At 37.4% G+C, this 12593-nt stretch overlaps 1 protein-coding gene across 1 annotated transcript; it reads left to right on the top strand.

The window, feature by feature from the left end:
• Positions 1–3232: 3232 nt before the first annotated feature.
• Positions 3233–3703, top strand: LOC110722463. Its single transcript, XM_021901734.1, has one exon. The coding sequence runs from the start codon at positions 3233–3235 to the stop codon at positions 3701–3703; it is 471 nt and encodes a 156-aa protein (XP_021757426.1).
• The last annotated feature ends 8890 nt before the right edge of the window (positions 3704–12593 follow it).

The raw sequence follows: 12593 nt of genomic DNA, 5'->3' as shown, positions 1-12593 counted from the left end.
GGCCAACAAGGCCCAATTCTCGTGGGAGGCTCAGTCAGTTCTATGTTTAACCTAAACCTAGGAATTGGCACGCATCCCAAAGCATATAAATATGCTCATTAATCCTCATTAAAGGGGATTACGCATATTAAACACTCTCACCTAGAGAGACACAATTACAATATTCCGCATTAATTACTTCTAAAACAAGTACTAACTTGACCGTTGGAGGCGGATCTCCAAACCACTCGGAGTGTCCGTTTGTTTTGCAGGTACAGGCGTCCGGTTCCAGTCTCGGAATTGTAACTCTCCCGCAGGACATCAGAAAACCCCGAAACACTATGGTTTGAGAGTCATCATCAAATATAATAATATTTAAACAACGTAAAGTGAAAAGGATTACACACCAATAATCTTGGAACGTCTATACCTTGAGTATGAACATATGGGGGGAGTTATGGGGTTTTATATTTAACCATGACTTCTACTGGGAGTACAAGACGCTGTATTTTCCTTTTTTTATTTTATGCGCAGGACGTCCAGTCACTTCATTTGACATTTACCTACCCAGTTAGCTCCCGTTGTAGTTTACCTCAATTTATTTGAGGCAGGGATTTGGTTGGAAACCCGTTCGATGTGTAATCAAAATCTAATGAACATTAGTATTTGTCTAGTTAATTGTTGAATGTTTTGTATGCTTGTAAACAGGTGCAACACGGTAAGTTGTATGTTTATAGGATGAAAGCATGTTAGTGTGTTTTTATTATGCTTATGTACTCAGCATTGCTGATTGTGTGTTTGCATGTTTGTTTGGCCTTGTCTTTACCTTGGCCCTACGACGACCCATTTCCAATGGCGAGTAGTGGGGACAAGTAGAGAGAAGCTTTTCAGGTGATGAAGCATATTCACGATGGGCACGAGTGAAGAGCGAAGCATGCTTAGTTTCCATAGGAATATGATGTGTTTTATTTGCTTTCAATATTATTTATTTTTATTTTGCTCATGAGACTAACGCAAAGGTTTTTAATATTGTTTGGTTTTAAGGGCCTACAATGGTTCCAAGTTGTAGGTTGACTTCGTTTGACTTTGTTTGATTTAGTTTGACTTTACTTTCTTTTGGTTTAACTTCTTAAGTTGACTTGTTTTCAATGTTTTTTTTAAGGATAGTCTACCGCTGTGTGAGTCTTTGATATTTGCCTTAGCCGTTTTCACGGTGGCAATAATGTCTTAGGTTTTTTTATTTCGTATTTTAAAAAGTGCAAAATTTGGTATTTTAAAGGAAAGGAATTTTTAGGGTGTTACTAAGTGGTATCTGGGAGTTTTGGTTCAGATTTTTATTACCACTAAAGCTAAAAACGTGTTTTAAAGTATTTTGTTTTAAACTTGGCCAAGTGCTTATTTAAATAAGTTATTTTAAAAGAGAGTTATTTTAAGTTATTTTAATTTTTGGAAACCAAAAAATTTATTTTCTTTTTTTTTAAGTGGTCCAAATTTATTTATTTTTATTAATTTGAAAATTCCGAATTTTTTTTTTAATAAAGGGACATCCGAATTTTTTATTTTATTTTGGGTGTTCAAAATTTTTCTAATACGGCCGAATATTTTGGTCTTTTTCGAGTTTATTTTTGAAAATTTATTTTAAAAGAAGAGTCAAAAATATTTTTAGTTTGTTCATTTTGCAGGAAAGCAAGGATTGAGGTAAGTATTATGTGTTAAAAGCTTTTAAAAGCATGCTGGTGAGCTTGGGTAGGAAAGAACTTGGGCATATAAGTTAGAAATAATTATGTTCTTGGATGCATTAATATTTTAGGTTGTGATGTTTGATCATGTGAATTGATTGAAAGCATGTGATAACATGACTAGAATAAGTAAAATTGTTTGATTGAACATTGAACCTAATTCATGTAAGAACTGTATTGTTTCTATTTTCTTTGGGAAGGGAATTATTTTCTAAACCTTTTATCTTTTCAGGATGTCAATTCTTCCTAGCAAACTTTCCCAAATTGGTACTCTAATCAAGAAAGACTATGAACATCCGTTTGACTATGTCAACAAAATCCAATTCTATTGTGCCTACACGAGTAATGTCTTAGGAGACAAGAAATATGATCTTCCTAATTGTGTTTCTGCTATGATTATTCATTGTCTTCCAGATGAACCTCCATATCTTGCTGTCAAAGCAAAATTTTTTGATTTCTATTTACCAGGGGACATTCTAAAGTACTCTAAATATAAAAATTTCTATGGATTGTGGTATCTTGATTACAGATACTTGATTTCTTACCTTGTTAAAGTTGAGAAAGATCATTGTTAGTACTTAGACATTCCATATCCCAACTACTACTATAATATTCTGGCAGGGAATAATTCGCCTTCCACTAGTCATCAATCAGGAAGTTCTTCTCCCACTCAAGGTAATCAAACAGGGATAGGTGGAGGGAAAGAAGAAGGAGAGATGATGGATGAGGGTAACCATACCGTTGATAGTTCCATTATGGAGATTCCAAATCCAAATCCACATCCAACTCCAATTATAATTGATATTTCATCTGATGATGAGGAAGGTGAAGAGTTTGTCCAAGTAAAGCTAGAACCAGAGTCACCTGAACCAATGGAGGAAAAGGATGACCTTGAATTCGATCCTGGAAGCTACAAACAATCTCCCTACAGGAGGGATAAAGTTCGAAAGGACTAGATTTTTGTAATTTCATTTCTTTAGGATTCTTAGATTCATTTCTGCATTTTAATTATTCCAGTTTCAGTGAAGCAATAAGTGGCATGTCCACAGTGAGCCAGTAAACTTATGTAGTTGCATAAGTTATTTGAACTCATTTTATTTCAGTATTCCATTCATTTTCTTACTGAGCAATAAAATTTCATTCATTTCCTTGTCAACTAATTCATTTTATTAACAAATCATTCATTTTGTTCCCAAATCATTTATTTCGTATCACTACTCCAAGAAGCCATTTCTTACTCACAAATATTCCAATAATTTATTTCTAAACTCTGGGAATCCATGGGAATTATTTTTATTTATTAATGTAATGCTTTATTAAATGTGTGGTAGGTTAGCAATCAATATTTGGTTGAAAAACTACAAATTTTGGGAGTTTAAAAATCCCAATTTGTTAGCTTAAATTTTAATGTGTACGCTTCTAGGGTGTTAGCTAGTTAGGTGGGTGTTTAACTTGAGAGCTTTCCAAGACCGTATTTAATAAAGACCCCTTTATGTTAATTCAGGCGAAGAAAGATGGCAGGAGGGAGTGGTAACAAGAATGATGGTGGAGAGCAAAGTGAGGTTGTGAGGCAGTTGAGAGCTATTGCCCAACAATTGGCAAGGAACTCAACCAATAGTGCTGATGCTCAAGGAAAGCTATTTAAGAAGGTGGCGCAGAGCAAGCCACCAACCTATCAAGGAGAGCCTGATCCAACGGTACTGGAAAACTGGTTGAGGGAGTTTGAGAAACTGTTCGAGGGGGTAGGGTGTCCAGAGAACTCAAAAGTAGGTTGTGCTACCTATTACCTTAGGGGTGAAGCTGACCTTTGGTGGCAGCAAAATGAGGCTACCATTAAGGCATTACCTGGAGTTAATTGGACTATGTTTCAGGAGAAGATTAGGGACAAGTTTTACCCTAGCTTCTTACAGAAACAAAAAGCTGAGGAATTTTCTAATCTCGTTATGGAAAAATGTCAATCACTGAATACTACACCAAGTTTATAGAGCTGTCAAGATTCGCTAAGGAGTCTGTTTCTACAGATTAGTCTAAGGCTAGAAAGTTTGAGAGTGGTTTGACTACTGATTTGCAGTTAAAGCTGTGTGGGCAAGTATTTGAAACCTTGGATGAAGTGTATGGGAGAGCTGAACACCTATATGCCTTAGAATTAAAGAAAAGGAAAGAGATAGCTGAGATAGAAGGGAAAGAAAAGAGAAAAGAGGTGGGATAGAATTCTGGAAACCCGCAAGGTTACCAGAACAACTTTAAAAAGCAAAAGTACCACCATAATAACAACAACTTCCACAACAACAATAATTTCCTAGGCACCAAATCGCCAAGGTGGACGGAACTTTAATGGTGGAGCTACGAACTCTAACCAGGGAAATAATAGGGGAGCAAGGAATTTCTATTGCAAGAGGTGTAAGAACGACCACCCTGGAAAGGATTGTGATGGGAATTTGGTTACATGTCGTGCTTGCAACAAGCTAGGACACAGGGAGTATGAATGTTTCTCCAAGGACCCCCAATAGAAACAGGCAGGGAAATAATCAAGGTGGGGCTCAAAGGAACTTTCAGGGAAGTAACAACTATTCTGGGAACAAGGGGGTGCAACATAATGGAGCGAAGGGCAACAACAATAATAATGGGGGAAATCATGTGAAGAGTGGAGCTCTAAGGAAACAAAATGTGATGAGTAGGCATGAAGCTGATTCCACGAAAGATGTCATCACTGGTACTTTTTCTATTAACTTTATTCCTGTTAAAGTCTTGTTTGATTCTGGTGCAACTTTTTCTTTCATTTCAAAGGCATTATTTCGATGTTATCAAATTGTTTGAAAACCGTAGATTTGCCTATAGTTATTCCTGTGGGTGGGGTAGTAAAGTGTAACAAGACCTTTAAAGATGTACCTTTAGAAATCGAAGGAAAAGTGTTTTTGTCGGATCTCATTGAATTTGGATTGAGTGACTTCGATGTCATTTTGGGAATGGATTGGTTGAGCAAATACAGTGCAGAGATTGTTATTGATCGCAGAAAGTAAAAATGAGTACAGCTAATAATGAGTTGGTGACACATTGGATGCACGGTGAATCCAAGTGCTCAAGGGTCATATATGTGTTAAAATTGGCAAAGTATATTTAAAAAAGGGCATCTAGTGTATTTGTTATGGTGTGAGGAATATGGAGCATGAGGAGAAAACTACACCTGAGGATATAGAAGTAGTAAATGAGTTTTTGGATGTGTTTCCAGAAGAGATTCCTGGAATGCCACCAAAAAGGGCAATTGATTTCACAATAGAGCTAGTTCCAGGAACAACACTAATTTCCAAGGCACCATATCGAATGGCACCTGTTGAAATGAGTGAGTTAAAGGAGCAATTGCAGGATTTATTAGAAAAGGGATACATAAGACCAAGTGCATCACCTTAGGGAGCGCCAGTGTTATTTGTGAAGAAGACATATGGAAGTATGAGGTTATGTATTGACTATAGAGAGTTAAATAAGGTCAACATAAAGAACAAGTAACCTTTACCAAGGATTGATGACCTTTTTGACCAGTTGAGAGGCGTAACTGTGTTTTCAAAGATTGATTTAAGGTCTGGATACTATCAACTTAGGATTGCAGAAGAAGATATTCCCATGACTGCATTTAGAACAAGGTATGGACATTATGAGTTCACAGTAATGCCATTTAGATTAACGAATGCTCTAGCAATCTTTATGGACTTGATGAATAGAATGTTTCATCCATTTATGGACAAGTTTCTGGTAGTGTTCATAGATGATGTACTGGTGCATTCGAAGAGTAAAAAAAAAGAACATGTAGAACATTTAAGGGCAATTCTGCAAACACTAAGGGAAAATAAGCTTTACGCAAAGTTCTCTAAGTGTGAGTTTTGGTTGTAGAAAGTGGCATTTCTGGGCCATTTTGTGTCCAAAAATGGGGTAGAAGTAGATCCAGCAAAGATAGAGGCAGTAAAAGGTTGGCCTACGCCAAGAACAGTGTCTAACGCTAGGAGTTTCTTAGGTTTAGTAGGGTATTATAGGCGTTTTGTGAAAGATTTCTCAAATATTTCTAAACCTATGACCTCTCTAATTAAGAAGGACAAGAAGTTTGAATGGGATGATAAGTGTGAGGAAGCATTCCAACTTTTGAAAAAAAAGCTAATTACATCGCTAGTGCTTACACTACCAGACGATAGTGGAATTTATGATATATATAGTAACACATCCAAGAATGGTCTAGGATGTGTACTTATGCAAAATGGTATTGCGTAAGCATCAAGACATTTAAAGACTCATGAAGTAAATTACCCTACTCGTGATTTAGAACTAGCCGCAATCATTTTGCGTTAAAGATTTGGAGGCACTACTTGTATGGAGTGAAATGTAGGATTATACAGACCATAAGAGTTTGAAATACATTTTCACTCAGAGGGATTTAAACTCACGCCAAAGGAGATGGTTAGAATATACGACAGATTATGACTTAGACATATAATATCACGAAGGAAAAGCAAATGTAGTTGCAGATGCTCTAAGTCGTAAAACCAGTCATGGACTGAATACTTTGATAGTGGCTGATGAGTTATGTAGGGAGATGAGGAAAATGAATCTAGAAGTGGTAGAATGGGGAGTGCCAGCAGGCATACTTGCAAATCTAAGTATTGAACCAACAAGATTTTATGAGATAAGGGAAAATCAAGCAGGAGATGTAAAGTTGGATAAGATTCGTGATAAAATAAAGCAATGAAAAGCTACGGATTTCAAGATTCATGAAGATGGGAGTTAAGGTACAAAGGTCGTTAGTGTGTACCACAAAAATGTGAGGAGGTAAAGAGAAATTTGATGGAAGAGGGTCACAATTCACCATACTCTGTACACCCAGGAGGGGACAAGCTATATAAAGACTTGAAAAAGATATATTGGTGGCCCAAAATGAAGAATGAGGTTGCGGAATTTGTGTCGAAGTGTCTAACTTGTCAAAAAGTGAAGATAAAACACAAAAGACCGCAAGGAACTGTGCAATTATTGGAAATTCCTTGATGGAAATGGGATTGTATTTCAATGGACTTTGTTACTTGTCTCCCAAAGTCAAAGAGTGGAAATGACACCATTTGGGTAGTAGTGGATAGACTTACAAAATCTGCAGTGTTTGTACCAATAAAGAAGACCTGGAAGATGGAGCAACTTGCAAAAGCTTACATCAAAAATGTGGTGAGATTACATGGAGTTCCAAAAGATATTGTGTCTGACAGAGATTCTAGGTTTCTTTCAAGATTCTGGAAGAGTATGCAGGATAACTTTGGTACAACACTTAAGATAAGTACAACATTTCACCCTACCACAGATGGGCAAACTGAGAGAACCATTCAAACCTTGGAAGACATTTTGAGGGATTGTGTTATAGATTTCCAAGGGGGATGGGAAGATAGCTTGGACTTAATTGAATTTTCCTATAATAATAGCTACCATGCAAGCATTGGCATGGCTCCATTTGAGGCATTATATGGAAGGAAGTGTCGCAGTCCAATCTGTTGGAACGACATAAGTGAAACAATGATTTTAGGGCCTCAAATGATCGAGGATACAGTTAAAAAGGTAAAGGAGATCCAAGCTAAGATTCAAGTGGCGCAAGATCGCCAAAAGAGCTACGCGGATTTGAAGCGTAGAGAGGAGGAATTTGAGGTCGGTGACAAAGTATTGTTGAAGGTGTCGCCAATGAAAAGTGTAATGAGATTTGGAAAGAAAGGGAAGCTTAACCCAAAGTATATTGGTCCATATGAAGTATTGCAAAGGATAGGCAAAGAAGCTTATAGGCTAACCTTAACTATGGAGCTAAGTAAAGTGCATGATGTATTTCATGTATCTCAGTTAAGAAGGTATATCCTTGATAAGTCACATGTGCTACAACCCAAAACTATTGAGTTAGATCAAAGCTTAACTTATGAGGAAAGACCTGTCAAGATCCTTGACAGTAAAGTGCGTAGTACACGCAATAAGGAAGTTAAGATTGTTAAAGTGCTATGGTCTAACCAAGAGTATGAGGAAGCAACTTGGGAAGCTGAGGATGAGATGAAAAAGAAGTATCCCGAGTTGTTTAAGGTATGTTGAGTTACGGGGATGTAACTCGTGTTCTTTAAGGGGGGTAGAATGCGGTAGAATTTCACGCTTTTTCCCTATATTTTCAGTTATTTTTGTTCTTTTTGCACATTTTTGACGGTTATTTCGAGTAATTTTGATTTCAAAAAGACAGTAAAGATAAAAGCATGACAAAAGAGTACATCAATATTATACGAAACTTCTTTTAAGGGGGTTAAACTGTAATACCCTGTATTTTTATACGTATTTTAATTAAATAAGTATTTCTTAAAGTATTTAAATAATTTAAAATGAATTATTTATGGTTTTTACAGATTTAAAAAGAATTATTTTAATTAAAAGTTTATTTTTAATTATTTAGTAATCTTTTAAATATTTTATTTTATGATACTGAAATATTGGGGCATATTATTTTATAAAAAGATAATTTTTAAAGTCAATGGTATTTAAGGAAAGTCAAAATACTAGTTTGACTAGGAAATGGATCATTAAGGGTAGTAAAGAAATTTTAAGTAGGAGGGATATTGAGAAGGGGTATAAATACTCATCATATGCCTAAGGTGGAATGCACCCAAAGGTAAACTCTCTCTTTCTCCTCTTATTTTCTTTTCCCCTTAATTTTTCCCCTTCCCCTTATTTTAATTTTAATGTTTTTCAATTACCACCCACACACACACCACCACCGGCCGACCACCAACAAAGGCACCACCGGCCGACGGCCACCACCACCAGTGCACAAGGGCTTTCCTCACAGCTTCACAAGATTGCTACGGATCCTGATCCTGCTTCCTTATCTTATTGCACACTTTCAGCAACCGCCAGCAGCGGTGGCCACCAGGCGGGCGTGCGGCAGCCGCCCAACCGTGGTGGTCGTGTGCACCTTTTAAAAAAAATTATTATTTTTATTTTAATTTAATATACCCTTAATCTAAATATTGTTTTTGGGTTTTGTGATGATTTTAGGATGTTTTATGATAAGTATTTTGTATATAAATTTTCAGATTTGGTTTTTAATTAAAAAGCCGCAAATTGAAAACCTTAGATTTCTAAATTATGTTTATTGATGGGATTTGGTTGTGGTTGATAAAAACTATTGAAATTAATGTTCTTAAACTAAATTACAGCAAGTTTATAAGTTTTAATAATGCTGGAATTTTTATATATAAGCTATAATTATGTTTCTTGAAAGGATTTTTAATTACCCATTAATTGGGAATAAAAGAAAGGGTTTTAAATAACATTTCAGCTTGTTTTAGAGGGTTTATGAGTGATTTAAAGAGTGTATATATTGCTAGAAATTTGTGTGGAAGAAGTCTAAATATTTCTTTGTAATTTTGGTTTGTAGGAGACTTTCAAGTGAGTTATTTTATTTAGTCGTGGCGATTTTGAGATCATATTCAAGGTATTTTTGCGTACTTAGTAATTATTTGAATATGTAGAGGCATGCTAGGCTTTGTTTAATTAATTCCAAGTAGTATCATGATAGGTATTGGTTGGAATTTGTTGATTGGATTGATGTTGGTGAATGATCGGTGATGTATGAATTATTTGTGATGAATTGGTGATTGGAATTAGTTATGTTGGCATGTTGATTATGAACCACACTTTTGTTATTGGCATGTTAGAGAGCATGTGTAATTAAACTAACTGTTTGATTTGGTTTGGAATATAAAAAGGGAATTTTATCATGGTTCATATAATTTTATTGATGCTTTAAGCATGGGAATTGAGCTATCAAGTTCCTTAGTACACAGGAATAAATTATATTGCAGTGCTTATGTGCACTTAAGGTCTTTCTAACACCGAGGGATAGGATTTGCGGCGCATTATGCGTTTAAGGTGTCTTTGACACCGAGGTAGATTAAAAAGGGTTTAACATTAACCTTATGTGGACGCTAATTATGCAAGAATTAAATTGGTATGTTTGATTGCTTGAATGAATTATAATGTTTGATTGTGCTATGGTTTGAGAGTCATCACCAAGTATAATAATATGTAAACAACGTAAAGTGAAAGAAATTGAACACCAAAACTCTTGGAAAGTGTATACCTTCAGTATGAACATATGGGGAAGTTATGAGGTTTTATATTTAACTATGACTTCTACTGGGAGTACAGGACGCTGTATTTTATGCGCAGGATGTCCAGTCACTTCATGTGACATTTGCCTACCCGGTTAGCTCCCGGTGTAGTTTACCTCAATTTATTTGAGGCAGGGATGTTGTTGGAAACCCGTTCGATGTGTAATCAAAATCTAATGAACATTGGTATTTGTCTATTTAGGTGTTGAATATTTTGTATGCTTGTAAACAGGTGCAACGCAGTAAGTTGTGTGTTGATAGGATGAAAGCATGTTAATGTGTTTTTATTATGCTTATGTACTCAGCATTGCTGATTGTGTGTTTGCATGTTTGTTTGGCCTTGTCTTTACCTTGGCCCTACGACGACCCATTTCTAATGGCGAGTAGTGGGGACAAGTAGAGAGAAGCTTTTCAGGTGATGAAGCATATTCATGATGGGCATGAGTGAAGAGCGAATCATGCTGAGTTTCCATAGGAATATGATGTGTTTTATTTGCTTTTAATATTATTTATTTTTATTTTGCTCATGAGACTAACGCAAAGGTTTTTAATATTGTTTGGTTTTAAGGGCCTACAATGGTTCCAAGTTGTAGGTTGATTTTGTTTGACTTAGTTTGACTTTACTTTATTTTGGTTTGACTTCTTAAGTTGACTTGTTTTAAATATTTTTTTTAAAGATAGTCTTCCGCTGTGTGAGTCTTTGATATTTGCCTTAGCCGTTTTCACGGTGGCGGTAATATCTTAGATTTTCCTATTTCGTATTTTAAAAAGGGCAAATTTGGTATTTTAAAGGAAAGGAATTTCTAGGGTGTTACACTGCCGTCTGGAGTTTCCAGGCGGTAGGTGCCGCCTCTTACTTCTTCATAGATCTGGTAGGGACCTTCCCAATTGGAAGTCAGTTTTCCCTGCTCATTTTCCCTACCGGTTGCCTCCATTTTTAGTAACACAAAGTCCCCTACTTTCAAGGGTCGTTTGTGTACTCTTTTGTTGTAGGCTCTTACCGTTCTCAAACGATAAATCTCATGACGCAAGGTGGCATTGCCCCTGCGCTCCGGGAGTGAGTCCAATTCTAGCCACATGGCCTCCCAGTTAGCCTCTTCGTCATAAAGCATGACTCGAAGAGTCGGCTCATAGTGCTCAATAAGCAAGACGGCTTTTGCGCCGTATGTCATAAGAAACGGGGTTTCACCGGTTGCCCCTTTTTCAGTTGTTCTGATGGCCCATAGGACATGAGGCAACTCATCTGCCCATAGACCGCCAGCCCTTTCAATTTTCTTCTTAATGCCGTCTAAGATAAGCTTGTTGAAGGCTTCAACCTGGTCGTTTGTTTGGGGACAACCGACTGATGCAAAGCAATGTGAGATCCCTTTATCTCCCAACCAATTCTTGAGGGTAGGCGTCTCAAACCGAAGGCCATTGTCAAAGACCATGGACACATGTACCCTTAACCGGGTGATGATATTCCTCCAGATAAAAGAGATGACATCTCTTGTGTTAATACCTTTGACCGCCTCTCCTTCTACCCATTTAGTGAAGTAATCAACAACAACTAGCCGGTAGCAGGCGTATACGGACCAAGAAATGTCCATGCCCCATTTGGCGAATGGTACTGGCTGTGAATGGCCGTCAGGTCAGTGGTCGGACGGTGTATGAGTTTTCCAAATCTTTGACACTTGGCACATTTCTTCACCATTTCCATGGCGTCTGCCTCAAGAGTGGGCCAAAAGTATCCTTGCCGCCTGGCCCTTATTGCTAGAGACCTGCCGCCTATGTGTGATGCACAAAAACCCGAGTGCAGATCCTCTAGAATCTCTTTCCCTCTTTCTGGGGTGATAAATTTTAATAATGGATGCTGATAACCCTTCTTGAAAAGTTCTCCATTATTAATCTCAAAGTTTGTAGCTCGCTTTTTCTTTGTAACCGCTTCTGGGTATGCATCCGGCAAAGTGTCGTCTGCTGGATAAGCCCGGATGCCATCCATCCAGGTTGAGCTTCTGTCTAGAATTCCAATGGGATCTTGTTCAATACTTCTTTTTTCCATAACTTCACAAAAAAACTGACCTAAGCGTATCACTGAAGGCGGATGATGCCAGTTTAAAAAGAGCATCCGACTGATTGTTTTCTGACCGAGGCATCTGACTTAGATGAAATTCATCAAGTATCTCAGCCTTTTTTTTAGCGCCTGCAGGTATTTAATCATGGCCAGATGGGTGGCCTCATAATCACCATGGGTACTGGCTAACGATGAATTGTGAATCAGAACAGGCGTCAATCTTACTTGCCCTTGGCGCTTTGCACATGCGGATGCCGGCTAGTAGGGCTCCGTATTCCGCCTCATTATTTGAGGCCTTGAACTTGAAATGTAGTGCATATTCGTACTTGTCCCCTTTAGGGGACTGCCATATAACGCCTGCACCACAACCGTTCATAGTAGAGCTCCCGTCTACGTATACTTTCCAAACCTGGTCAAGATTCTTCGGCTTAGCCGGCCTTGTCATTTCGACAATGAAGTCGGCAAATGCCTGTCCCTTCACTGCCTTCCTTGATTCGAAAGATATTTCAAGGCTTTAAAGTTCAATAACCCATTTGATCATTCGGCCGGATGACTCCATAGTTGTCATTGGCCGTTTGAGGGGTTGGTCTGTGTAGACCACAACCGGATGTGCTAGGAAGTAAGGTTTGAACTTCTTAACTGCCATGAAAAGAGCAAGGC

The sequence above is a fragment of the Chenopodium quinoa genome, unplaced genomic scaffold (assembly GCF_001683475.1).
Source record: "Chenopodium quinoa cultivar QQ74 unplaced genomic scaffold, ASM168347v1, whole genome shotgun sequence".
In the NCBI taxonomy this organism is placed as follows: domain Eukaryota; kingdom Viridiplantae; phylum Streptophyta; class Magnoliopsida; order Caryophyllales; family Amaranthaceae; genus Chenopodium; species Chenopodium quinoa.
The sequence above is the reverse complement of the archived record's forward strand: the minus strand, read 5'-3'. Positions and strand labels throughout refer to the sequence as shown.